The sequence below is a fragment of the Sphaerodactylus townsendi genome, linkage group LG08 (assembly GCF_021028975.2).
Source record: "Sphaerodactylus townsendi isolate TG3544 linkage group LG08, MPM_Stown_v2.3, whole genome shotgun sequence".
Lineage (NCBI taxonomy): Eukaryota > Metazoa > Chordata > Lepidosauria > Squamata > Sphaerodactylidae > Sphaerodactylus > Sphaerodactylus townsendi.
Window position 1 is genome coordinate 9703374 of NC_059432.1, and position 25795 is coordinate 9729168.

The window sequence follows — 25795 nt, forward strand, 5'->3', positions numbered from 1 at the left end:
GAATTTGGCTAAAAATGTGGAAGGTGACAGGTACTGAAAAGTGAATTTCCCTTCCTTTCTATTTCTCTGATCCATAGATCTTGAACAATGGCTAAAAGAGTACTAAATTAGTTTCTAAAACAAAATATGATTGATTATTGAATGGTGAACATGATAAAACTGGTACAATCCATCAGTTCCTCAAAACAGCACAAAAGGAGCGTTCCATTATTTTATGAGGCAAAGTATCAATTTTTCTCTGGCCACAAGGAGAAAGACAATCTAAATATGGAATATTACAAAACATTCCAGGCAAAACTTCAGAGGGTTAAGAAAAGTTAAAGCAGATGCCCCAGCACAGTGAGGAAGTGCTAAATATCTCGTATAGGAAGGCAAGGACCGAGGGGGTAAAATACAGAAGAATTGGGTCAAATCAGTTCTGCCAGCATGAATTACCCAGATATCCTAATCAAGAGGAAGAAGAAGAGTTTGGATTTATATCCCCCCTTTCTCTCCTGCAGGAGACTCATCTCCTTGCCCTTCCCCCCTCACAACAAACACCCTGTGAGGTGGGTGGGGCTGAGAGAGCTCCGAGAAGCTGTGACTAGCCCAAGGTCACCCAGCTGGCATGTGTGGGAGTGCACAGGCTAATCTGAATTCCCCAGATAAGCCTCCACAGCTCAGGTGGCAGAGCGGGGAATCAAACCCGGTTCCTCCAGATTAGATACATAAGCTCTTAACCTCCTACGCCACTGCTGCTCCAATCAAACCTGGTAAAGTCACTCCTGACAATAAAGAGAGTCTCTGTCTAATAAGTTGACTCCTGACATTAAAGAGGGCGCCTTGCTGGAAAACACAGCACACCTTTCTGAAGGAATCAAACGTGATTCCACAAACACGGGCTCCTGAAGTTCTTTTTCGCTGAAAATCAGGCACGTGGGGAGGATTGGGGGGAGGGGAGGGGAGGGGGGGATTAAGTGTCCCCCCACACACACACACACAAATACACCATTTTCCGAATTTGAAATGGCTCTGAGGAGCCGGTATTTACTCTTTTGAGGAAACATACAAATATTTATATTTTAAACAGTTGATTTGAATGCTTGTTTTTAGGTACCAATTCATCCTTCTATATTATAATAAACAAAAGATTTTTCATGGGTTTTAATTTTTCTTTTTAAATGCCACATATATACCAAGGAATATACAAGAAGAATGTGTATGTGTACGAATAGGTTGTAATTGAGGCAGCAGATTCCCACGGAAGGTTCCCCTTCATGAAAGCAACTTCTGTTTAGGAAACACATCTTGTGCAGAGGCCATTCCCAGTCTTCCAGATGTGGCCAGGATTGCAGTCAATTTAAAACATATGTAAAATATAGTCGTAAACAGTTGTAAAATATAGATCCGGATCAGAAATCCCCCAAAGCCTGCAGGTGAAATTTGCCTTTGGGTGCCTGATAGGACAGAGAAGCTCGATTATGGTGCTTGTGTTTTAGCTTCTCTGGCAAGCATAGCAGGACTGGAACAGCAGATGAGGGGGTTTCAGCATCATGTTGAGATGATAAAGATGTGCTAGAAGTTCATGCTAGGTTGCAGCCGGATGCTTTTGGGCAGCTCCATCTCGGTCAGCACAGGGCAGTTGCTGGTGTTGCGCAAGTTCCTGCTGAGACTCTCCATCCGGGGTGGCCCCTCCCTTCCACTTCCTTCCTCGGGGACCCAATCAAGGTTCTGATGGATCCGATCTTCATGGCTGAGTTCTTTCTACAAACAAGGCACTTTATGCACTTATCTGCATATCTATTAATAGCTTCTCTGAAGTCTTAAGAAAAAATACATTCACAGGGCTGTGCATTGGGACACCTGTGCTGTGGGAAACACCTTCCAAACAGGGTGATTTTGCTCTTTCTTCTGGAAGGATATATGGGAAAGGGGCAGTTGTTCCCGACTACATTCAGGGCCTTCTCGTGGCCCTGGGAGCATGTGGAAAAACATATTGCGATGTGCGATGAGATGCTTGCTGGACGGAGTGTGTTCGGCAAGGACAACAGCATGCCTTTTAGTGCTACCAGGGATCTAGCCCTGACTCAGCAATCAAATATTTTGGCAAGGGGCGAGGAGGCGTGCAGAGCTATGCTTTCAGAGACTGTCTGTGCGCCACAGGAAGAATATAACTCTTACAGAAGGGAAGTCTATGGTCCACTCCGCAAGGGTATAGCTACTGCAAATAGGGTTGCCAGCCTCCAGGTGGGACCAGTTTAAGAGGGTGGACTCAACAGCATTACCCCCTGCTAAAGTTCTCCCCAACCCCCCCCCATAGGCTCCACCCCCAATTATCCAGCGGCTTCCCAATCTGGAGTTAGCTCCACTCCCCCTCCGCCCCTGCTGCAAGAGCCACCGAATCCTGGACTAAGGAGACCTATTTTGTTCCTGTGGTCGAGACTCTTGTCTTTCCTCTTTACCTTGTTTCTCTCCAGGGTCTCCATCTTCTTGCCCACTGCTTCAATCTTGGACACGATCCAGCCAATGGAGGATTCCAACTGCAGCACCCGCCGAAGGAGTCTGTGAAAGGAAGTGAGGACTTTCAGAGCCCACCCTTCAAGGGCTGGCGGGAGGCGGGCAGCCGGCCCAGGAAGGGTCCCAGGGCAGCCCTTCTGCCGGTGGGGCTCCAGGGAAGGCTGACTGCTCGCCCGTGAACGGTCAGGTGTGCCCCCGATAGCAGTTAAGCTCTCGAACAGACATTTCAAGTTGGCCTCGGTCTGTTTATTTTGACTTTATATGCTACTTTCCTCTCTAAGTGGGACTCATAGCAGCTGATCCCCTCCTTATCCTTCCTTCAGCTCATTCTCACAACAATAACCCTGTGAGGTAGGTTATAGCAGTAGTTCTCGTGAGCACCACAGAATCTGCTGATGCCTCTCCTGGCGCCCACCAAGTGGTTTTAGGACCACGGGCAGGGCAAGGTGGGACTTTTGCCCCGGAGGACTCTTCTGACTGGCTGTGGAGGTTAGGAAAACACTGCTTCAGCAGCTGTGGCCCCCACGACACACCGGGATCCATTGGCAAACCTATGGCAGGCTCTGTCTGCCCCCTGGCAACCCTCCTCCCCACAGCGACTCCCCTCCCCTCTTTGCCCCACCAATTCCCCACCGTTGCCACCAGCCTGAGGCCTGAGGCCCTTCAGAAGGAAAACCCTGTTAATACCCACATTTGAAACTCTTCCTCAGACCACGAGCCAGACTGGTTGGTTTGATTGTTCTTTGCAAGGGTATCACCAAAATTGTTGCCCCTGAAAGATTTCCCCAAATTCTCAATTTCCGCATTCAGTGCAACCTAGAAAGGAGATGAGAAAAGTCATTTTGTCCTGTTCAGATTTTCCTGCGATACCATGACTATTGATTTAAAAACCTGCCGCCACCACCAAACTCAAAGGGCCTCTGGAAGTGGCTTAATTGCATTTATGTATTTTATTTATTTCATTTGTACCCCACTTTTCTCCCCAATTAGGGAGCCAAAGCTGCTTACAACATAATTCTCCTCTCACTGGTTTCATCCTCACAACAACCCTGTGAGGTAGGCCAGGCTGAGAGTAAGGGACTGGTCCAAGATCACCAGCTCCCTAGGCTTAAGTGGGGATTCAAATCTGCACCTACCACATCCTAGTTCGGCACCAACCACGACCCCACTCTGGCTGCCCTCTCCGAGTGAACGTTTCTTGCTGAGCCAGCGTGGTGTCGTGGTTAAGAGCAGCTGCACTCTAATCTGAAGAACCGAGTTTGATTCCCTGCTCTGCCACTTGAGCTGTGAAAGCTTATCTGGTGAACTAGATTAGCTTGTCCACTCCAGCACATGCCAGCTGGGTGACCTTGGGATAGTCTCAGTTCTTCAGAGCTCTCTCAGCTCCACCCCCCACCTCACAGGGTGTCTGTTGTGGGGGGGAGGGGAAGGGAAAGGCGTCTGTCAGCCCCTTTGAGTCTCCTTACAGGAGAGGAAGGGGGGCTATAAAGCCAACTCTTCTTCTTACGCTTTCCGTTGTGGGGAGCAGCACCTCTTTGCCCGGCGGAGCTGGCTCTGGGCATTTTGGGTCCCAAACCAAGCTATGAACGTGGCTCCAGAAGACCGTGGGCGACCTCTCCTCAGACCTCCTGCTTCGTCTGCTGGCTGTGATCAGCCCCCCCATCGCTGAACCTTTCAGTGAAGCCCAGTGCCAAGAGGCAGGCACAGAGCTGCGCGGGCCTTTCTGTCCTTCCTGCCCCCCTCAGGTCTCCCTCGACCATCAGCAGGGCCGGGCCTCTCCCCTCCCAATCCTGGCCGCGTGGGCTCTGCAGCCGGGCCAGCACTCACTGAGCGCACCTTTGGCCCTTTAGCCTCACCCTCTTCTCCTCCAAGTCGTTCCTCATCCTCTTCTGCTCCTCTTCATCGAGGATCTGGTTGCCGTCTTGATCAAACTTGGCAAAGGCCGTGGCGATCTCGTGCTCTGCGTGGCCAAGCCTGAGGAGGAGAGAGGGGTTGATTCAGGACCTGCACACGAAGCGTGGCCAACTCTGGACGGGGAAATTCCTGCAGATTTGGGGGTGGGGGTGGAGGCTGGGGGTGTGTGGCATTTGGAGATGGGAGCGGCCTCAGCAGGGGATGAGGCCATTCACCCTCACAGGTAGCCTTTTTCTCCAAGGGTACTGATTCCTGTTCCCTGGAGATCAGATCTGATGCCAGGAGATCTCAAGGCCTGGGACCACGCTACTTACAGGAGCACTACCGTCACACAGATCAGCCTGGGGAGTGCTGAAGTCATGGGGGGAGGAGGAGGGCTCTTTTGGCTGCAGGGAGGCCTTCCTCTGTAATAGCTCCCACTTTATGGAATGCCCTTGAGGTCCGACAGGTACTAGGACCATATACCTTTCGGCACCTGGTGAAGACCATCCTTTCGCCCCTCATAGGAATTTGAACGACCAATACGGTCTACCCCCAGGCCCACTGGGCTTTTTCGGAACTTGTCCTCCACCCGCACCTGGGAGGGGGTGGGTATGGTTTAGGTATGTTTTACACCTGTTTTTGTCTTTGGTATGTTTTGGTTTTAGATATGTTTTTAGGATTTTTTATCTGCTGTTTTCACTGTAATGTGGGAAGCATTTTTGGATTGTTGTAACCCACCTGGGATGTATCTGAAGGGCAGAATGGAAATCAACTTTTTTTTAAAAAGTCCATTCTGGAGGTCGGCAATCCAAAGGGGGGTCCTGGCAGGACAGTTTTGAACTCCCTTTCAGGAAGGCATGGGAACTGATCGCCCACCTGGAACGCGGGTTTCTGGCCCGTGCTGCAGTCATTTCACTTACTCTCTCAGGCTGTTTTTGAAATCCTCAAATTCGAGTTCCTTGGTCCCTGTTTGCAGGGCTTTCTGCACGTCAGAGATGCGCTCCTTTTTCAGCTTCAGCCTCATGAGGGTCTTGTGGTAGCCCTGGAATGAAGGGATGCTGGCAAAAGTTAAGCCTTCTGGCCATCTTGTGTGTCAAGCACACGGCCACAGCATCAGTGCATGGGGAAACCAATGGCAAAATCCAGACACACGGTCCTTCATAGGTGAACTGGGGGTGGGGGTGGGCGGGAGGAACCAGAGACAGCACATTTTCACAGATGGCCCCTTGCTTTTGGAATGCCTTTGCCTTTTAAACAGCAGGCCCACACATTTCTTTTTACCTGGGCTTTTAACTAAGGAGTAGTATCTTTTTAGCTGCTTTATGATCTTCTGGACAACCCTGACCTGGATAGCCTGATCTTGTCGGATCCCAGAAGCTAAGTAAAGTCAGCCCTGGCGAGTATTTGGGTGGGAGACCCCCAAGGAACGGCAGGGCTGCTCTGCACAGGCAGGCAAGAGCAGACCAACTCTGAATATACCTTGGCTTGGAAACCCCACCAGAAGTCGCCAGAAGTCAGATCTGACTTAATGGCACACACACGCAGTCATGTAACTACAGCTGGGCCTGGGCACGCAACATGGGGGTCACGTGGGGGGTGGAAAATCACCCCCCCACACACACACACCCTTCCCCTTCGCCCCACCTCACCAGCCTTGGCAGAAGCTCAGCTAGGCTGCTTTTTCAGCTCCTTGCAGCAGGCTGAACTAAGGTAAATGGGGGGTGGCAGGGGTAGCAGGGCCCCAAAAAGGGGGCCACAGGGGGGTGGGGCCATGCCTCCCTGCCCCCCACTTACCTTAGTTCAGCTGGCCCAGCCAGGCTGCTTTTAAAGCTGGTTGCTCTTTGCAGCCGGCTGAACAAAGGCAAGTGGGGGGGGGGCAGGGGACGCCATTTTGCCCCAGGTGCCATCCCCCCCCCCACACCACTGCACACACGGTCTACTTCTGGTTTGTTTGGTGGATATCTTTATCCTGTTTTTATGTCTCTGGCTTATTTTCCATGTTGTTAAATTATCGTGATGTGATGTCATGCTTTTCTGGTATTTTGACAGCTAAAAGAGGAAGGGTTTCTTCTTGATGTGGAAGAAGGCAATAATGGGAAAGCACCTCTGCCAGACCTTTGCCTTGACCTGCACGGCCCATGCCAGCCCAACCTCTCATGTCTCAGAAGCTAAGCAGGGTCAGTCCTGAATAGTGCTTGGATTGCAGACGACTGAGGAAGTCCAGGGTCTGTATGCAGAAGCAGACAATGGCGATATCCCCACTTCAAATTAAATGCAGATACATCCAGGTTTCAAAAGAATTGGAACTTTTTAATCATGGATTCTCCCTCCCCTCTGCAGCATGTTTTTAGTGAAGATATCTATGTCTATTGCAGATTCAAACAATGCTAGACTCCCCACAGACACACGATCAGTTTAGCAGGTCTATCCTGATTGGCTGTCATGCTGTGTTGGGGCGGGGACTTTTGTGCAAAAAAAGTGCTAACGTGAGCATGTAAGCACGTACGCACAGTGTCCATTTTTTTCTGATTGGCTATCATGCTGTGGCAGGAACTGAACTGCACCCTCGTCTTGTTTTCTTTGCGCAGTTTCGTGCCCGCGTTCTTTCGCCATTTTAAAAGAAAAATCCTATTGAAACACACGATCCCTTTAATAATTTCTCTTTATGAGAACAGAGGCTACTAATCTTATTAGAGCTTCTGATCGAGGAGCCAGAGGATAAACACCTCGCTCCTAAAGTCTTAGCAGTGACTCTAAATGGTTTTTCAAGACTGTCCCTTTGAAGCAGAGATCTGAGGATACGTCAGGACCATCTGCTTATTTACTGGACGGGAAGCCCCCTGAGCTCAAGAGAGCTTCCTTTTCCTTTCAGGTAAATCTGCCTATGGCTGCAGGCGTACATGATAGGGAGTGAGCGTAAACTGGAATAGATGGCAATGTCCTGCCATCAGAAAAATACGTCTGTGATTGACTCCGAGCCCTGGGCCAGTTTGTGGAGCCAGAGGAGGTCCACAAAAAGCACCTCTTTCTCCCCACCTGGGGGACGGGGGCGTTAAGTACTTCCGTGGACACTGAAAACCACGCCAACTCGTAGGCTTTGAATCCACAAACTTTATTCCATGGCAAAGGACAAATTTGCAGGGTTATTCCAGAGCAGCCTCTCCTTCAAGGCAGGGGAGCGGAGTCCAGGGGCGCTGCTAGACACTCGGGGAGTCCTTTCCACAGGGCCCACAGGAGGGGGGGGCAAGGAAGCGGCTGTGGTTTCCTCCTGCGGGATTCGGCTTCTCCCTCTCCCCCCCCCTGTGGAATTAACGTGATTGATAAAAGCTGTGGGAGCTGGTTCGGCCCCTGATCTGGGACCGTCACTGCCCCTTCTGCTCTTGGCCCCTTTCATTGCCAAACCAACTCTGGGCTGCTGGGCAGCATGAGGTGCACTCGGCCCTCCTTGGTGAAAGGCTAGGTGGCACCTGTTGAGATCTCTCAGGATCGGGGCCCCAGACAATGTCCCTACTGCATGTGAGAGGTGAGGCCGAAGCAGGCCAGCGAGTACTGTACTCTCGTGCGCATGTTTCAGTGGTACCCAGTGGTTTCAGTGGTACTGTACTCTTGTGCATACGTTTCCACGTTAACCTCAGCCGGCAAAACAGGAAAAAAGGCTGCACGCACATCGCGTACAGCCCACCGTGCTGTGATTTGCATCACTATCTATGGCAGGAAAATTCAAAACTACATTAGACCCCCACCCCCCCCCCCCCCCATGGATCTGGAGAGGAGACGTGTGTTTTTTCAAAAGTTCACATTCAAGCAGGTTTGGGAAAAACCCGTGATGGGGGGACCCAGGACCGGGATGGTTCAGCTGTGGGGAGTTTGTTCTGAAACCTGGATATTTCGGGTGAGTATCCTGGGACTCGTCGGCAGTGGGGATATCGCCAATGGCAAACCACCCCTGCATGGATTTTGCCCTGATGAGGCTGGCCAGACTAGCCTGATCTCACCAGACTCCAGAAGCTTAATAGCCCTGATTAGATTTGTATGGGAGTCCAGCGTTGCTACGCGGAGGCAGGCAATGGCAAACTCCCTCTGCTTGCCTCTTGCTTCGTGTACTTTTACTGGAATGAGCTAACCTGTTTCAGGATGTCTGAGAGCTGCAATTCATCTTTCTGGTTGGACAGCTCCTCCTTTACTTCTGAGTAGGTGTCATTGATAATAGCCAGGAACATGTTCTGTGAAGGAGAAAATGTGATCAGATGAATCAGACGAGTGTAGCTTAGACACAATCAGCTCCCTCCTTGCTTGAGCAAATAAGCATAAAGGCGTGCCATTTTGTGAAATTTCCTTCAGTTCAGGTTGGTTCCCCCCACCACAGAAGAGACTAAAGTTCTTCTTGGTCAGACCATTCAGTCTCCCAGAGCAGCTACCCAAAGAGCCTGCTCTGTTTGCCCCAGCATCTCACGTTCAGAGACACACGCGGAGACTCCATTTGATTGCCATGAATGATAGCTGCCAGTGAGTTTATCCTTCATGAATTTGTCCAACCCCATTTTAAAGCCATCTTGTGGCATTTGAATTCCATACCAACTGTGCACAGTATCTGGTGCGTCTTTTTCTCTGTTCTGCACCAACAGTTGAACAAATGATTGACCCCAATTTCGAATACTCATGAGAAAGAGACAAATTATTTCTATCTACTTTATCTGCTGACATGTTCTGTTCTCCTTCCTGTTCTTTATCCCTCTGCTCCTATGAAGATACCCGACAGTGAGACACAAAAAACGGATACAGATTAACTGCTTTTTCTGTATATTGTCAGCCGCAAATAGAAAGGCTGATATCAGCGTGTGGGATGCTGTCTGTCTTGCTAATATAGGAGTAGGTGTCATTGGAGTTCAGTAATTCTGCCTCTCACTGTGGATGGTGGGAAAGGAATGGCTTATAGACCCTTGTGTGGAAGCAATTACATTTGTTTTACTTGCTTTACTTATTTATATCCCACCTTTCTCCCCAATGTGAGACTGAAAACAGCTCACATCCTTCTCCTCTCCTCCATTTTATCCTCACAACAACCCTGTGAGGTAGATTGGGCTGAATGGCTGTGACTGGCTTAGGGTCACGCAGAGAGCTTCCATGGCAGTGTGGGGATTCGAATCTGGGTTTACCTGGATCCTAGGGTGGCATTTTAACCACCACACTATGCTAACTAGAACGAATTACAGCCTGTGATCCAAGTAATGCTGTTCTGGGAAATCTCCTGTGGGGTGTTTACAGCACAGCCTGAAGGACACTAAGCACCAACCAGTAGCTTTTATTAGGACTCCATTTAGACTGGCTAAAGGTTGCCCTCTTTAAGAACCAACAAGATTCTATGTTAGCGGGAAGCAATTCTTAAAAAGACTCCTTACCAACAGTACAAAGAAGACAAAGAAGACGTAGGTGACAAAATATATGGGCCCCAATATCCTGTTAGCATTGTCGATGGCATTGTAGTCAAAGTCACCGAGGATTATTCGAAACTGGGTGAAGCTGGCAAAGGAAAGGAGAGCGGTCAGAAGCACAGCTGACTCTGTCAGAATTTCTGCTTTCACCACCCACTCACATTCAAGTTAGACATGTTCCAAGGCTGGAGACAGCTGAAATTCCAGGGCCCCTCCCCAAAAATCTGGTTTCATCATCTCACCTATTTGTTTTAACCTGGGAGGTTCTCTCTGACCTCTCCTTCTCTTCCTGTGGTCTTCATTCTCTTTCTCATACAATCATAGCGTTGGAAGAGACCCCAAGGGCCATCCAGCTCAACCCCCTTCAATGCAGGAACTCTCTTTCCTTGTTTATCTACAGGTCTATCATACAAAACCCCATTTGAACAGGTCCACTTGGCACACTACCTGTATTGCTTAATAAACCCTGCTCAAAGGAGAGCCATAATGCTCGTCAGGTTTAATGTTACACCTTCTGCCTTGTTACATGGCAGATTTAACAAGCAAGAAAAGGCTAAAAGATTGTGCCCATGTAATGATGGCTCAGTTGAATCTCTGGCCCACTAATTACTACACTGTTTCAGATTCAAGGAAATCAGTTCCAAGTATGTGAATCTTACTCCTTTACATTTACCCCATCTCCCTGATTTATTTAGATTACACTACTTGCTGGACAATCCTGATCCTTCTCTCTGTATGATAGTGGCAGACTTTCTCCTGGAAATTACTAAATGCCAGTAGATTTCCCTCCACTTAACACTTATTTCCTGTGTTGTATATGTTTTTAATCAATTTTTTACTATTGTTGTACTGTTGTCTATGCCAATAAAGGCTTGCTGCTTGCTGCTGCTTGCTGCTATCATACAAAAGCTGTGTCATCTTACTTGCACACACATGATGTCAAAACAGCTAGTCACTCGTGTTAGGGAACAGTGGTCTTTAGGCTTCTCTCTTTCACCTCTGATTGTCTCTAGCCTTGAAAACTCTACTGGGTCACCATAAGTGAGCTGCAACTTGATGGCACTTTACACAAACACACATAACTGTGCACCGTTGCTATATTAAACTAATACATATCCCCAACAGTGTTGACCAGAAGTTGTCCAGAATCACAGAGGAGAGAGGAGACATAGCACCTCCCCTCCAGCCTGCTCTTGCAGGGCCAGGGCCGTTGACTCCCCGCCGCTGCAGACACCTGAGCACTTTGTGCCGTAAGCAGGAGACCAGTTTGCTGCCCCACCTATCACAGTGCTTGCCTCGTTGCAGATAATGCACACTGCAGACAGACCACACTCACATGCATTTCACAAAGGTGCTGAAGTTTTCCACTTGGGTCCCAAAAAGAAGGTACCCTAGTTGGGCGTAGGCAAAGAAGACAATGAAGAACATGATGGCGAAGCCCAGGATGTCCTTGGCACAGCGGGCCAGAGTGGAGGAGAGTTGGGTCATGGTTTTGTTGAAGCTGATGTATTTGAATATCTGGGAGGGAGAAAAGAGAGAAGCAAATCAAAGCCCTACCTGACCACAGGTGGAGCTGCCTTCTTCTGAGCCAGGTGCTTGTCCTTCATGGAGACGGTCATCTGCTCTGATCTCTCCGGGGTCTCTTGTATGTATTTGTGGCTACAAAACACATTTTGGGTCTTGTTCACTGTGACTGGGGTCTTGATTGTGCATCATGAACTATAGGGCATCCATATGTATTATACATTGAGGAGTACTTCGCCTGGTGGCTTTCAGTCTAGGAGCTCAATTCAAGGCCCATGTTTTAAAATGTGTTTGTGTGGTGCCCTGTACAACAAATTGGCCTATTTGGATATTGTTTCTGCTCAACCTTCATAGCACTAATTCAATTTTGGGTTGAGCTTTTGCTCCTTTTTCCATGTGACTCTGGGCATTGAGCCTTGTCTCTTCAGCACACCAGGCGGATGCTCTGCCGCTGGCCAGGCATGACGGACGCTGTTCTTATCCTGAGTTGTTATTTATGCTGACACATCCTTGGCCGACCAAGGTCAGCACTGACTGTTCTGATTGGATCCTATGCAGAGACCTGGCCTATCACCTGCAGCCCTGCAAACCCAGAACGTTGGCTCCGGTGAAGGGGATCTTCTCAGTGTGTCAGGACTGAGCCTGTCAGGGCCAGATGGAGCTACTTCCTATGGCGCAACATGGAACTCCTCTTTGCCTGCGCCGAGGCAGGGGAAAGGGAATGTTGGGCTCCGCTGCCGCTGGATGGGGCGCTCCAGCCAGCAACCCCGGCCAGTGTGCTGCCTGCCAATCCACAAGAGACACCCCTTCTCCCAGCACTGCCAGGGCCACCCGTACCTCCGCTACCACCAGCAGCCCCACAACAGAGGCAGCGCCTGAAAGCCCGCTTCGATGGGGTGACTAATGCACGGCCTTACTTCCTGGTGCAGGTGGAAGCACACATGGAAGAGTACGAGGACGAGATCGAGAAGGTGCATGAAGCAGGGGCCCTTCTGAGGGGGGAGGCAGCCAGCTGGTACATGGGACTGGACGAAGGCTGGGCACCTGAGCTGCACTCCTTCCCCCATTTCATGTTGGCGCTGCGGCGGCAGTTCGAGCACCCGTTCCAGGAGGAAAAGGCCCGCACCCGCCTCCAGCGGATCCGGCAGGGGACCCAATCAGGGGCCAACCATGTTTCTGAGTTTCGGCAGCTGGCTGGGGTGAAGGGCTGCATCCCAAGGTGGCCCAGTGGGCCCTCGTTACAGTGGAACTGACTTCCCTGGCGGGGTGGTGCACGAAGGCTGGGAAAGCAGAAATCTGGCTGCTCAAGGTGCAGCTACTCAAGCAACAGAGCAGCCCCCGCGCAAGGCCCCGCCGCCAGCTCCCCGCCACTCTCCACTGGGGGAAGCGGCATCTGGCCACAGCAACAAGGGGGCAGCGGAGTCCCTTCATGCCCACCGCCATCAGCCGGGGCTCTGCCTGCATTGTGAAGAAGAGGCTGCCGTGTGTCCCAGCAAGCGAGCCAGCCCAGTGGGGGCCCCCTTGGGTGAGGCGACAAAGTCGGGGGCGGCCAATGGAATAAGGAAGAAGCCACCCTTCAAGAAAGGGACGAGGTTGCAAGTGGAACCGTGTGAAGCAAGTTCTGCCTCGGAAAAAGCAGGTGACCTGGAATCCAGTGAAGAGTTGCGGGAAACGACAGCGACCTGGCCTGAAGCACGCCCACGGCCAGGCCCCATCCATGGGCGCAGACCTAAGGGTGAGTGGCACCAATAAACCAATCCTCCTCCCTGTAGTGGTTTCCAACCAGGTTTCCGGGACTAAAATTCAAACTCAAGTGTTAGTCGACTTGGGCTGCACCCGTTGCCTAATGCAGCCGGCGCTCGTTCGCCAGTTGGGGCTGAAGCAGATCCCTCTGCCCCATCCCATCCAATTCGAGCAAATGGACGGTGGGGGGTTGGGTGGCACCCCGGCCATGCACAAGACTGAGCCCATTTCACTCTGCTGCAGGGGGGGGCACTGGGAGTGACGGGGCTTCATCATTGCAGCGGTGGCTAAATATGCCTTGGTATTAGGGGTGCCCTGGCTCCATGAGCATGACTCTAACATCACCTGGTCCACCAACACACTTCAGTTCGTTGCGGGGCTCACCTAGCTGCTGGACCCAGCAACCCTCTGACTGGGGAAGAGGGGCTGTGTGAGTTGGCGGGCGGTTTGCTAGATGCCCTGGCCATCCCCCTCTCTTATCAGGACCTCCGGCGAGTGTTTGAGGAAGGGGAGTGCAACAAGCTGCCGCCCCATCGCAAAATGGACTGTAAAATCGAGCTTTTGCCAGGTGCCAAACTCCCCAAAAGCCGTCTCTACCCCATGAGTCCCTCGGAAGCTCAGGCGCTTCAGGAGTTTTTAGAGAAGAATTTAAAGCGGGGCTTTATAAAACGGGTTATCAGTGACTTTGCGGCTCCAGTGCTCTTTGTGAAAAAGAAGGATGGCACCCGATGGTTGTGCACTGACTGCCAGGGGCTGAATGCAGTCTCCGCGTGTAATAAATACCCACTGCCGCTGATCAAGGATTTGTTGAGCTGTTTGGGGCAGGGCAAAATCTTCACCAAATTGGACTTGAGGGAGGCTTACTACCAGGTGCGGATCACCAAGGGCATGGAAAAAAACGACGGCTTTTAACACAAGAATGGGCCAGTTCGCTTACCGTGTGCTCCCATTTGGATTATCTGGAGCTCTTGGGGTTTTCATGAGCTTAATTAACAAAGTGCTTCAGCAGTTTTTGTTCAAAGGGGCGGTGGTGTATTTGGACGATGTGCTGATATACTCCCAGATGGAAGCAGAGCATGTGGCCACTGTTAGGGCTGTCCTACAATGGCTGCTGGACAATGACTTGTTTGTGACGCTCTCTGTCAGTTCCACAAGGCAAACTTGACTTTTTGGGGTACCACATTTCCAGCCAGGGGTTGGAAATGGACCCGGGGAAGGTGTAGGATGTGCTCCAGTGGCAGGAACCCTGCACGCGAAGGCAGTTGCTATCGTTCCTTGGTTTTGCCAATTTTTATTGTGACTTTATCCCTGATTTTGCCCAGCTGGCCCTCCCCCTCACCGCACTATTATGCACCAAAGATAAGGGGGGTGGCAGTGAAGCCAGCAGCCCCACTCTCGTGGTCTCCCAAGTGTCAGCAGGCCTTTCAGGCGCTTAAACATGCCTTCACGTCCGAGCCCATCTTGCACCATGGCGACCCCTCCAAACCCTTTGTTGTGCATGTTGATGCCTTGGACAAAGCTATGGGCGCTGCTGCAGCAGGGGGATGATGGGAAGTTGCACCCCTGCACCTACCTCTTCCGCAAGATGTCAGGGGCAGAGCTGCATTGGACTGTAGGGGACAAGGAGACGGAAGATTAAGCGCACCTTGACGGACTGGTGCCATTGGTTGGAGGGCGCTGCCCTCCTCTTTGAGGAGTGGATGGACCATAAGAATCTGGCGGTGCTCCGAGCGCCAGGGAAGCTCTCCACCAAGCAGCTCCGTTGGGCTGATTTTTTCCCGTTTCAACTTTTTGCTGCATTTCTTCCTGGGGAAGTCTGATTGTGTGGCTGATGCCCTGTCACGCTTGCCCGACCCCTTCCCGGTGCCCTCTGTTCTGTTCAGGACTGTGTTCTCCCCTTCCCAACTGGGATTGGCAGTGACTACCCGCAGTCGGGTGTCGCTCCGCACCAATCCCCCTGTCTTGCCCACGTCCCTGGAGGATGCCTTAAAGGAGGCAGGAGCCCTCCCGGTGCCCCCCAGGGAGGGCAGCAACCAGCTAGAAAAATGGGGCGAGTTTTGGTGGAAGGGGGGATCGGCTATATGTGCCTCCCCACACACGCATCCTCATGTTGCAGGGGACCCACAATGTTAAATCAGCGGGGCACTTTGGGTTTGTGAAAACGTTGCATTTGGCCCGCAGGCAATTTTGTTGGTGAACTTTGAGGGGGGACATGGAGGTGTGTGTCAAGGGATGCCCCATGTGTGCGACCACCAAGCGGGCACAGGGGAAGGTGCCTGGCCTCCTCCAGCCCTTCTGGTGCCTTCCGCCCCCTGGAAAGTGATTTCCATGGATTTCATCACTGACCTCCCATCCAGCAAGGGGAAGTCTGTGATTTGGATGGTTGTGAACTTGTTTTCGAAACAGGCTCATTTTACCCCGTGTGCCTTGCTACCGACAGTGAGCAAACTGGCCCAAATGTTTGTGACTCACCTTTATAGGCTCCACGCTGCCCCTGACAAAATAATTTCAGACTGAGGCAGCCAGTTCGTATCGCAGTTCTGGTGCCATTTCCTCAAGCTGCTAGGCATGGAGCAAGCCCTTTCCTCAGCATACCACATGGCAACAGATGGGCAAAGTGAATGCATGAATGCTACCCTGGAACAATATCTGTGGTGTTACATTAATTACCACCAAGACAATTGGGTGAACTTCCTCCCCTTTGCCGAGTTTGCATACAATGCAGTGCATAGTAGCACGGGGAAAATCCCCTTCAAGGCTGCTTCGGGCCAGTTGGCTAAGCCCTTTCCATTTCTGGGGGAGGTGCAACAGGGGCCAGTGGAGCCCCACAAATGGATGCAGTCTATCTGGCAAGCATGGGGCCCCATGCAAAAGGCGCCAGAGAAGGCTAAACAGGAGGACAAGTGGCAAGCCGGTAAGAAACGACGCCCCATTTCTCTCGCGGTGGGGGATTGGATGTATTTGTCTACCAGGAACTTGAGGGGGTTGCAGGGGTGTAAGAAACTGGGGCAGAAATATATTGGACCGTTCCCTGTGCTTAGGGTAATTAACCATGTGACTGCCGAGTTACAGTTGCCTAAGAATCTGCGATCCATACACCCTGTTTTTCATTGCAGCCTCCTCAAGAAGGCACCCTCCCGGACGACTGGAATCCCTGGGCGCAGGTGCCCGCTCTGGTTCGCGTGCATGGTGAGCCTCACCATGAAGTGGAAGTGATCCTGGACTCTAAAAGACACCGCAACCGCCTGCAGTACCTGATTGCCTGGACCATTTCCCAGCCGGGCACAATGAATGGGTGGACTCAGGACATGTGCAAGCCCCCTGCTTAGTGAAAGCTTTTCACCGGGCTTACAATGACTGACCCGGGGGGAGGACTTAAAAGGGGGCGGAAGGTCAGGACTGAGCTTGTCAGTGCCAGATGGCAGGGAGAGCAGGGGGAGGAGGTTTACCATTCTCTGATACGGGGCGAAAGTCCGGTGTCTTCCCCTCAGCGCCCCAGGACATCCCGGACACAGATCTTCTCAAAGGAAGGTGTGAATTGTTCCCAGGCTTGCAATGTTTTGTAGTAAATGCTTTGTAGTTTGTAGAGGGATAGTAGGAGCCATTTGGCTTGGTGGGAGGGGGCAACAAGATATAGGTGGTGGGTTTGCATGGGAATCGCCAGATTCCTCTTTGACAATGTTACCTACGCTCTGAAATAAAGGCTTTAGAACAAATCTACAGTTTCCGTGATTTTCAGATCTGAGGTCTGACACAGTGCCCCTTCAACTTTATAGATTATTGTGGGACAAGGATCTGAGCCCTCAAACAGTGGTCAAAATCCTCTACAATTGGTGGAGCACAGCAGTGGCGGGGAGAGGGATCCAGTAAGCTACCTTGATCCAGGCGAAGAATAAATTGACAGCGTTCATGTTGTTATACTGGGTCTGCCAGAAAGCCAGGAACTCAAAGTCGGCATAAATGCTGGGTTTCTTCAGCAGCTGTCCCATCAACCTGTTGACTTCCATGGTGCGAAACATGTGGAATCCAATGGCAATGATAGAAAGCTGAGGGAAAGAGTTGGGATTCAGTGGGAATTTGGCAGAGAGGAGCTGAGTGTTTCCAGAGGTCTGGTGGCAGGTGCTGATGAGGACAGTGATGAGCCGCACTCTCTGTCACCCAGGGTTAGGCCTCATCCCAATAAAGCTTTGGATGATGTGCCCCACTCTCTGGTCTAGGTACAAGGGATTCTCCTTTAGACCCAATGGATTTATGTTGCCAGATCTTGGAAGATAAGCAGAGCTGGCCCCAACTAGTGCTTGAATGGGAGAACACCAAGGAAATCCATCTCATCTGCCACCCTTTTCTTCCTCCCTTCTACTACTAATTGCAAGAAATCTTATCTCACCAAGATGACCACTATATCAAGGATGTTCCAGATACTGGTGAAGTATCGAAGCCTGTGGATGTGCAGTTCCAAAATCTCTTCTATGACGTAGTAGAAGATGAAGACGCAGAAGACAATTTCACAGGCAACAATAAAGAAGTCCCAAGTGCTGACATACCGGAGGAGCTTGACAGTTCGGATCTGCCACGAGGGGATGGCTCCACCAGTGGCTGGGAATTCAACCACCAACCTAAGCAGCAGTGCAAAGGGAGAAAGGAAAAAGTGTGTTCCCTTCACACATGTCTGAATAGTACAGCAGTGTCCCTGTGGTGTGATAGAATGCTGGACAAGTGGAGGAAGGGACACAAACTGTGGCAAAAAAGCACAAAGAAAAGGTCAGCTGGTGAGGCAGAAGAAGAAACTGGAGAAAAGAAGGGAAGAGGGTGGGTGTGGTCACTGACCAGTCACATGACCAACATCTAGGGTTGCCAACCTCTAGGCAGGGTCTGGAGATTTCCCAGAATTACAACCGACCTTCACATTATAGAGAAAATGGCTGCTCTGGGTGGGTGGGGGAGACATTATACACCATTACACACCAGGCTCCACCCCCCAAACCAGTGGTGGGATTCAAATAATTTAACAACTGGTTGTTTACAAGCACCATTTTAACAACCGGTTAAGAACATAAGAACATAAGAACAAGCCAGCTGGATCAGACCAAAGTCCATCTAGTCCAGCTCTCTGCTACTCGCAGTGGCCCACCAGGTGCCTTTGGGAACTCACATGTAGGATGTGAACGCAATGGCCTTCTGCGGCTGTTGCTCCCGAGCACCTGGTCTGCTAAGGCATTTGCAATCTCAGATCAAGGAGGATCAAGATTGGTAGCCATAAATTGACTTCTCCTCCATAAATCTGTCCAAGCCCCTTTTAAAGCTATCCAGGTTAGTGGCCATCACCACCTCCTGTGGCAGCATATTCCAAACACCAATCACACGTTGCGTGAAGAAGTGTTTCCTTTTATTAGTCCTAATTCTTCCCCCCAGCATTTTCAATGGATGCCCCCTGGTTCTAGTATTGTGAGAAAGAGAGAAAAATTTCTCTGTCAACATTTTCTACCCCATGCATAATTTTGTAGACTTCAATCATATCCCCCCTCAGACGCCTCCTCTCCAAACTAAAGAGTCCCAAACGCTGCAGCCTCTCCTCATAGGGAAGGTGCTCCAGTCCCTCAATCATCCTTGTTGCCCTTCTCTGCACTTTTTCTATCTCCTCAATATCCTTTTTGAGATGCGGCGACCAGAACTGGACACAGTACTCCAAGTGCGGTCGCACCACTGCTTTACATAAGGGCATGACAATCTTTGCAGTTTTATTCTCAATTCCTTTCCTAATGATCCCCAGCATAGAGTTTGCCTTTTTTACAGCTGCCATGCATTGAGTAGACATTCCCATGGAACTATCAACTAAGACGCCTAAATCCCTTTCCTGGTCTGTGACTGATAGCACTGACCCCTGTAGCGTGTATGTGAAGTTTGGATTTTTTGCCCCTATGTGCATCACTTTACATTTTGCTACATTGAACTGCATTTGCCATTTCTGAGCCCACTCACCTAATTTATCAAGGTCCGCTTGGAGCTCTTTGCAATCCTTTGTGGTTCTCACCACCCTACATAATTTGGTATCATCTGCAAACTTGGCCACCACGCTACTCACCCCTACTTCCAGGTCATTTATGAATAGGTTAAAGAGCACTGGTCCCAAAACGGATCCTTGGGGGACACCACTCCCGACATCTCTCCGTTGTGAGAACTTCCCATTTACACCCACTCTTTGTTTCCTGTTTCTCAACCAGTTTTTAATCCATAGGAGGACTTCCCCTCTTATTCCTTCATTGCTGAGTTTTCTCAACAGTCTCTGGTGAGGAACTTTGTCAAAAGCCTTTTGGAAATCCAAGTAGACAATGTCCACCGGTTCACCCCAGTCCACATGCCTGTTTACACCCTCAAAGAACTCTAGTAAGTTTGTAAGACAGGATTTGCCTCTGCAAAAGCCATGCTGACTCTTTCTCAGCAGGTCTTGCTTTTCTACATGTTTTATAATTTTATCTTTAATGATAGATTCTACTAATTTACCAGGAACAGATGTCAAACTGACTGGCCTGTAATTTCCCGGGACCCCCCTAGATCCTTTCTTAAAGATTGGTGTGACATTGGCCATCTTCCAGTCTTCAGGGATGGAGCCTGATTTCAGGGATAAGTTGCATATTAAAGTGAGAAGATCAGCAATTTCATGCTTGAGCTCTTTAAGAACTCTTGGGTGAATGCAATCTGGGCCAGGGGATTTGGTAACAAAACACTTCGGTTCTGCTGAAGTGGTGTGAACCGACTGGATCCCACCACTGCCCCAAACCTCCAGGCATTTCCCAACCTGGAGCTGGTAACCCTGAAACCATATGTGGTTTTGTGTGAACCAGTAACTGACAGACGACCTTTGGTGGCGGCGGCAGCAGGTGTGCTCAATGAGGAGGCCTCCAGAGATTCCCACTAGAAACGGGATTGGAAGAAGCATCCTGTACTGTAGCACTGTTTTCAAAGTAGGTTTTTCAGCCTTTCACCATTCTGCAGCCTGTCAAAGTCAATTGGTTGTGTTCCATGACCAAATCTACATTATAAAAAAATGTCATTCAAGGTTTGTTGACTAACAGCACAATCCTGTACTCAGGTTCAGTGGTCTGCTAGATGAAGATGGGATTGGAACCAAATCCCTTATCAAGAGCCCAACCCTATGTGAACATGGGATTTCTGTGAATGGAGTTCCTTGTATTTTCTAAACAAATTAAATAGCAAGCATGTGGCTGTCCGATGCATACGAGGACTATGTCTCAAAGGCAGGGGGTTTAAAGCCATCCCCCCATGTCATTTTCCTGACCTGAAGCAACCGCATTTGCTATGGGCCTTCTGGAAGCCCACCTTTATCAGTAGCCATCTGCTCCTCAGTGGGACAAACAATAGCTCCACAGGACAGTCTGAAATTAAGAAAATGGTGCCAGGAGAGCGAGCTAACCACTCTCTTTGCAGCAGGGTCTTGGTCCAAAGTATGCTAGTTATTTTAGAATTTTTAAAACTCTGGGAGCTGATTCATGGCTCTCCCAGCGTCCTTAGTCACCACGGCAAAAGGAAGTTGCCAGATCATAATTACGTGGCTGTAAATCCAATATGTCACAAGTAAACTGGTGTCAGGGCCAGGAAACAGGAGGAGATGGGTATACTAGAGGGAGTGTAGGGAAGTAGTTAGCTTCCTCCTGATCCAATATGCCCCCAGGGCCACGTCCTGCTCCTCCTGGGCCACGGAAGTCAATGAAGAGACACACATTAAACCGCTTTCCCCCTCCTCCCGTCCTGCCTGGGCCGCTTCGGTTGAGCACTGATTCCAGTCAGGCCTGCAGCCAGTCATGGCCCAAGACCAGCACTACATAAACCCCTGGAGCCAGGGGCTGGATGCCTGCTGGACCGGGGGGGGGGGGGTGGATTGCCCATTTCACTGACAGGGTGTCAGGCCCAGCATCCCCGAGACCGGCCTAGCTCCGCGGAGTCCGGCACTGCCTGCCTCTAGTCCAAGGCCACGCCTGGCTCGTTATCACTGCTTGGGGTTTGGATGGCTCTACTATTGCCTCGCTTTGTAACTAGTGATTCAGGCATACGTCCTCCTCCTCTCCCATTTCCTGGGACCAAGGGGGAGTCTTCCGCAGGCTCTGACTCCATAACAATACTCTCTCTCTCTCTCTCTCTCTCTCTCTCTCTCTCTCTCTCTCTCTCTCTCTCTCTCTTGTCTGTTGCACATTGTTTGGGGAAAAGGGGGAGGGGGAATGCCAAATGAGCAGGGGCAGGAGCCAGAGCCCCCAGCTCAGGGGACTCGTCCCTGGGGTCCAGGCATGGTTCGGTAAAGCTCATTGCCGGGGCTTCATGAGTTTCACTTATTGACTGGAGTAACAGATCCTTACACAGGGAACCTTTCTGATGGGCCACTGATGTGGGTGGCCAAGTCACAGCAACGGTGCCAGGGCCCCCAAAGGTTGTTTTGTGGGTAGTGGGAGGCCGCGCACCAGTCGTCCCCTCCTGCATGACTGCCTTTTTGTGGGATGAATGAAGCAAAGGGTGAGCCCACGCCCACAATAGGTGCCACTGAGTTCAGTGGTTCCTGAGGGGCAGGGTTGTGTCTCCACGGGGAGTGTTCGGTTGGGCTTGCCCCAGGGCCATTTTCACTGCCCCGTCTGTCCGTTCTTGCTCTGGCCCTAAGAGCATGCAGCTGGAGACTCTGGGGGTGGAAAGAAGGGCTGGGGTGACAGACAAAAAGGGAGTGCTGTGCATAAACAGCACAGCAGCTGAGCTGCTAACAACGCCGGCACAGCCGATGGCTGCTACAAGGAGCCCCCTCTCTCAGACACCTGTTTACTCCTCCAGCTGGGGATGGAACCACGAAGTGTCTCACACTCACTTCAGCAATTCATACCCTGAAGTGGGCCTGACAAAGCAGCATCTCACACTTGTAGCTGAGCGGAGCAGCATTTCATGGCATCTCGTTCCTCAAAGCTTTAGCGTGCAGAAGCCTCCCACGCCCCCTCCCCTTTACAACATGAAGTTCCTGAGTACTGGTGTAACAATTCTTCCTCCTTCAATCGGCGGCCAGCACCCTTGCCCACACAAAAATGACAAGGTACACACAATATTGTGCAGAAGAGGGTCCCCCCGCCCTACATGGCACTCCCATGTTTCAGAAAGCCTCATGCGCTGGGGAAGGTAATGGGGGAAGAAAAGCAGGCATGCTGCTCTCAAAACCTGGTTGCCCCACTGCAGGATCTCACCCTACAGCTGGGCTGGCTAGAGAGGAGACCACTTGCCTGAGCACACAGAAGAGGTTGATGTTGGCATTGTACACAGAGAAGTCGATGAAAGTCACGCGTGTTCCCCGATCCAGCCACAAGTTCTCTTTCAAGACTTGAAGGGTGGCGATGCTTTCCTCTCGGGTCATTTTGAGGTCTACATAATACCCTCCTCCGCTATAACTTGTTAATCTGCCCCAGTGAGACGAGCCATCAAGTTCTTCCTCTGTGTGGTATTGCCACCTGCACAAACACAATATTAGCCCAGGGGTGGGGGGAGAGAGGAAAGGGGGGGAAGAGCCATTGAAGGTGGTTTGGCATTGCCTGCCTGTGTGTGGACTGAGGAAGTTCTGAGAGAACCGTGACTGGCCCAAGGTGATCCAGCAGGCTTCATGGGGAGGAATAGGGAAACAAACCCAGTTCACCAGACTAGAGTCCACCACTCATGTGGAGGAGAGGGGAATCGCACCTGGTTCTCCAAATGAGAGTCCTTTGACACCGAAAGGGAGATTGGGCCTAAGGCAGGTGAGGCATTTTCACAGCTCCTGCCAGTATCCTAGAAACAGTCCACTGAGGGCTTCACTGCTCAAGATCAGCAGCCGATCACCCGCAGCTGGCTCTGGCATGCCCCTGCCCTGCTCTGGCACACAAGAAGTCTCACCAGAAGTGTCCTCACTTCCCACAAGGAAACCAAGACGCACAGGCGGGGCAAGAGGAAGCAAGTCAGGATAAGAAATCTTGCCCCGATGGGCTTCCCCTGCTGGCGTGAGCCAGGACAAGATCTCTCGCCTCGCTGCACTCCAGCTGCCAGCGCACAGCAGCTGCCCCAGGGATAACCAGCCAGTATCTTGAAATGATCCTACAAAAAAATTCTCTAGCATGAAGGGGGTGCTGAATTTTGGTTCAACAGAAGTTCCCAAATAGCCTTCATGGACTGAGAGATCACTGGGGAAATGTATAATACTGGCAATTGATTTAATTGAACTTGTTAATCAATAATGAAAAATGCTTCAAGCACTCACAGAATCAATTCCCGCATGATTAGGGAGGTCACATTAGATGTAACGGTGGCTACAAGTCCTACCTGTGGCTGTTGTGGCCATGTTAGACAAGAATTTGGAATTTTAAAAAGTGCCACAGGATTGGATCCTCAACACAAGGGGATCAGGCAATCTTGTTCCCCTGTTTGGCTTTTCAAGTACTGAAACACTCATCGAGAAGGTGCTTCTGCACTTGAAAAGGCACACGGCTGTTTCTTAAATGCCCCAAATCTTCTCTGAAACGGCAGCCGTGGCCACGGGTCTGCTGTGGCTGCTGGAATATCTTTGTTTGGTCCTCCATCTCTCACAAGGAACGGAGGGGGCGGCAACGGGCAGTGGCTGTTTCTTCACTTGTTAGTGTGTGAATTTGAGATCTTTGCTTTGGAAAGTTTAAAAAACACACCCGCATTGATAACCATGGCTACCTGATTCCTTATGGACTAGCTGTGATGCTGCTGGTTGCTTGACTGAAGCAGCACCGTCCATCAGGGTCTATTATTCCAAGATTTTTTTTACTTATAATTGTTTTTTAGCCCAAATAATTCCTTAAAATGGAAGCCTCTCTCTCTCTCTCTCTCTCTCTCTCTCTCTCTCTCACACACACACACACACACACACACACACACACACACACATCAGAAGTATCCTTGACAAAGCGCTGCATAGATATTGCAGATTGTGATGTCACCAAGTTGTTGCTAGATCGACACATGGTGGGCCAAGGGAATTCTGTTCGGAGGACAACTGTGTTTCTATCCATCTCGGTCAACCCCTGGGGTGCCTATCAATGCAGTGCCAAAATGGGGAGTGCATTCTTTGCATTGGCAGCTGATGCCTCAACCCATTAGATCCGTGGTGGCGAACCTTTGGCACTCCAGATGTTATGGACTACAATTCCCATCAGTCCCTGCCAGTATGGCCAATTGCATTAGATCAATGACACAACCATTAAGGTTGATGTCTGTCTCTTGTCTTTCCTTGGAAAGGCGGGACTCCTCTTTGTCCTGGGTGATTAAAGGGTTAACCCTACATAACCCTCAGGGTCCCCTTTTCCCTATAAGAAGCCCCCTCACCCAGTACTCAGTGGTCAATATCTCTGGACAGCTCTCTGTCTGTGATATTACTCCACAACATTCTGTTCTTCCGGAGCTAAGCACAGGTCACTCAGCTCTGCTCATGGGACCATTCTGCTCCAAGATGAGGTGACTATAACCCTTATTCCCCATTTCCCTCATCTATTCCAGATCTATCCCCTTACAACTGCTTATATCTTAGGACTGGGTGTGTGTTCTGCTGCTTTTATTATTGTGTGCTTGTGTACCCTCATTATCCCAATAAAACTTGTTAAACTTTATTCACTCTCCTGAGAGTTTCTTTCAAAAGCTGACCTCAGTATATACATAAGCCATCAAGGTCTCGAGTTTGCCCAACCTTTTGCTAATCCAAGAGTCTGTTCTCACTAATTCCCCACTCCCACCACAAAGTTACTGGTCCATAAGCAAGAGAGGTAGTACCTCCCCTTTAAAAAATCAGTGCAAACCAGCACATTTATAGCCGTCTCCTATTCTGTATCAAAAGGCTTTCTCCTATTTCGAATAAAAAAGAATGTAAATTTGCATTTTTCAAGCCTGATATTCCATGGACAGCCTTATTCCACAACTTATTTTTTGCTGTCAAGTCACATCTGATTTATGAAGACTGTCGTGGGGGTTTCAAGGCAAGAGGTGGGTTGTCTGCCTTCATGTCATAGCCCTGGTGTTCCTTGGAGGTCTCCCACCCAAACACTTGTGAGGGTCAGCCCTGCTTAGCTTCTGAGATGTGATGAGTTCAGACTAGCCTGGGCTAGCCAAGTCAGGGCTATGGAGCACCAAAAAGGAGCAGCAGTGGCGTAGTGGTTAAGAGCAGAAAGAGTGCTCTAATCTGGAGGAGTGGGTTTGATTCCCCGCTCTGCCACTTGAGCTGTGGAGGCTTATCTGGGGAACTCAGATTAGCCTGTGCACTCCCACACACGCCAGCTGGGTGACCTTGGGCTAGTCCAGGGGTAGGGAACCTGCGGCTCTCCAGATGTTCAGGAACTACAATTCCCATCAGCCCCTGTCAGAATGGCCAATTGGCCATGCTGGCAGGGGCTGATGGGAATTGTAGTTCCTGAACATCCGGAGAGCCGCAGGTTCCCTACCCCTGGGCTAGTCACAGCTTCTCGGAGCTCTCTCAGCCCCACCCACCTCACAGGGTGTTTGTTGTTAGGGGGAAGGGCAAGGAGATTATAAGCTCCTTTGAGTCTGCTACAGGAGAGAAAGGGGGGATAGAAATCCAACTCTTCTTCTACTTTTCTTCAAAAAGATAAATAGGTTCTAGATCAAATGCAGAATCAGTGGATTCTAGATCAAATCTAGAAGCTAAAATGCTTAAATTG

General features: G+C 50.4%; 1 protein-coding gene across 2 annotated transcripts in view; it reads right to left on the bottom strand.

Annotated features, from left to right (window-relative positions):
• Positions 1–733: 733 nt before the first annotated feature.
• The window catches only part of PKD2L1 (polycystin 2 like 1, transient receptor potential cation channel), a 47567-nt gene continuing 22505 nt past the window's right edge, over positions 734–25795 (bottom strand). The window contains exons 5-15 of one of the 2 annotated variants that reach the window (XM_048506043.1): positions 22358–22582; positions 17479–17707; positions 16967–17137; positions 11161–11342; positions 9792–9912; positions 8517–8615; positions 5313–5434; positions 4353–4470; positions 3188–3312; positions 2442–2541; positions 734–1739 (exon numbers count right to left, since the gene is read on the bottom strand). In XM_048506043.1, coding sequence (XP_048362000.1) covers positions 1608–1739; positions 2442–2541; positions 3188–3312; positions 4353–4470; positions 5313–5434; positions 8517–8615; positions 9792–9912; positions 11161–11342; positions 16967–17137; positions 17479–17707; positions 22358–22582 — 1624 coding nt within the window. In that variant the 3' untranslated portion in view covers positions 734–1607. Of the gene's footprint in view, positions 1744–2441; positions 2542–3187; positions 3313–4352; positions 4471–5312; positions 5435–8516; positions 8616–9791; positions 9913–11160; positions 11343–16966; positions 17138–17478; positions 17708–22357; positions 22583–25795 lie in introns of both variants that reach the window. The other variant, XM_048506042.1, reaches the window with a different exon arrangement.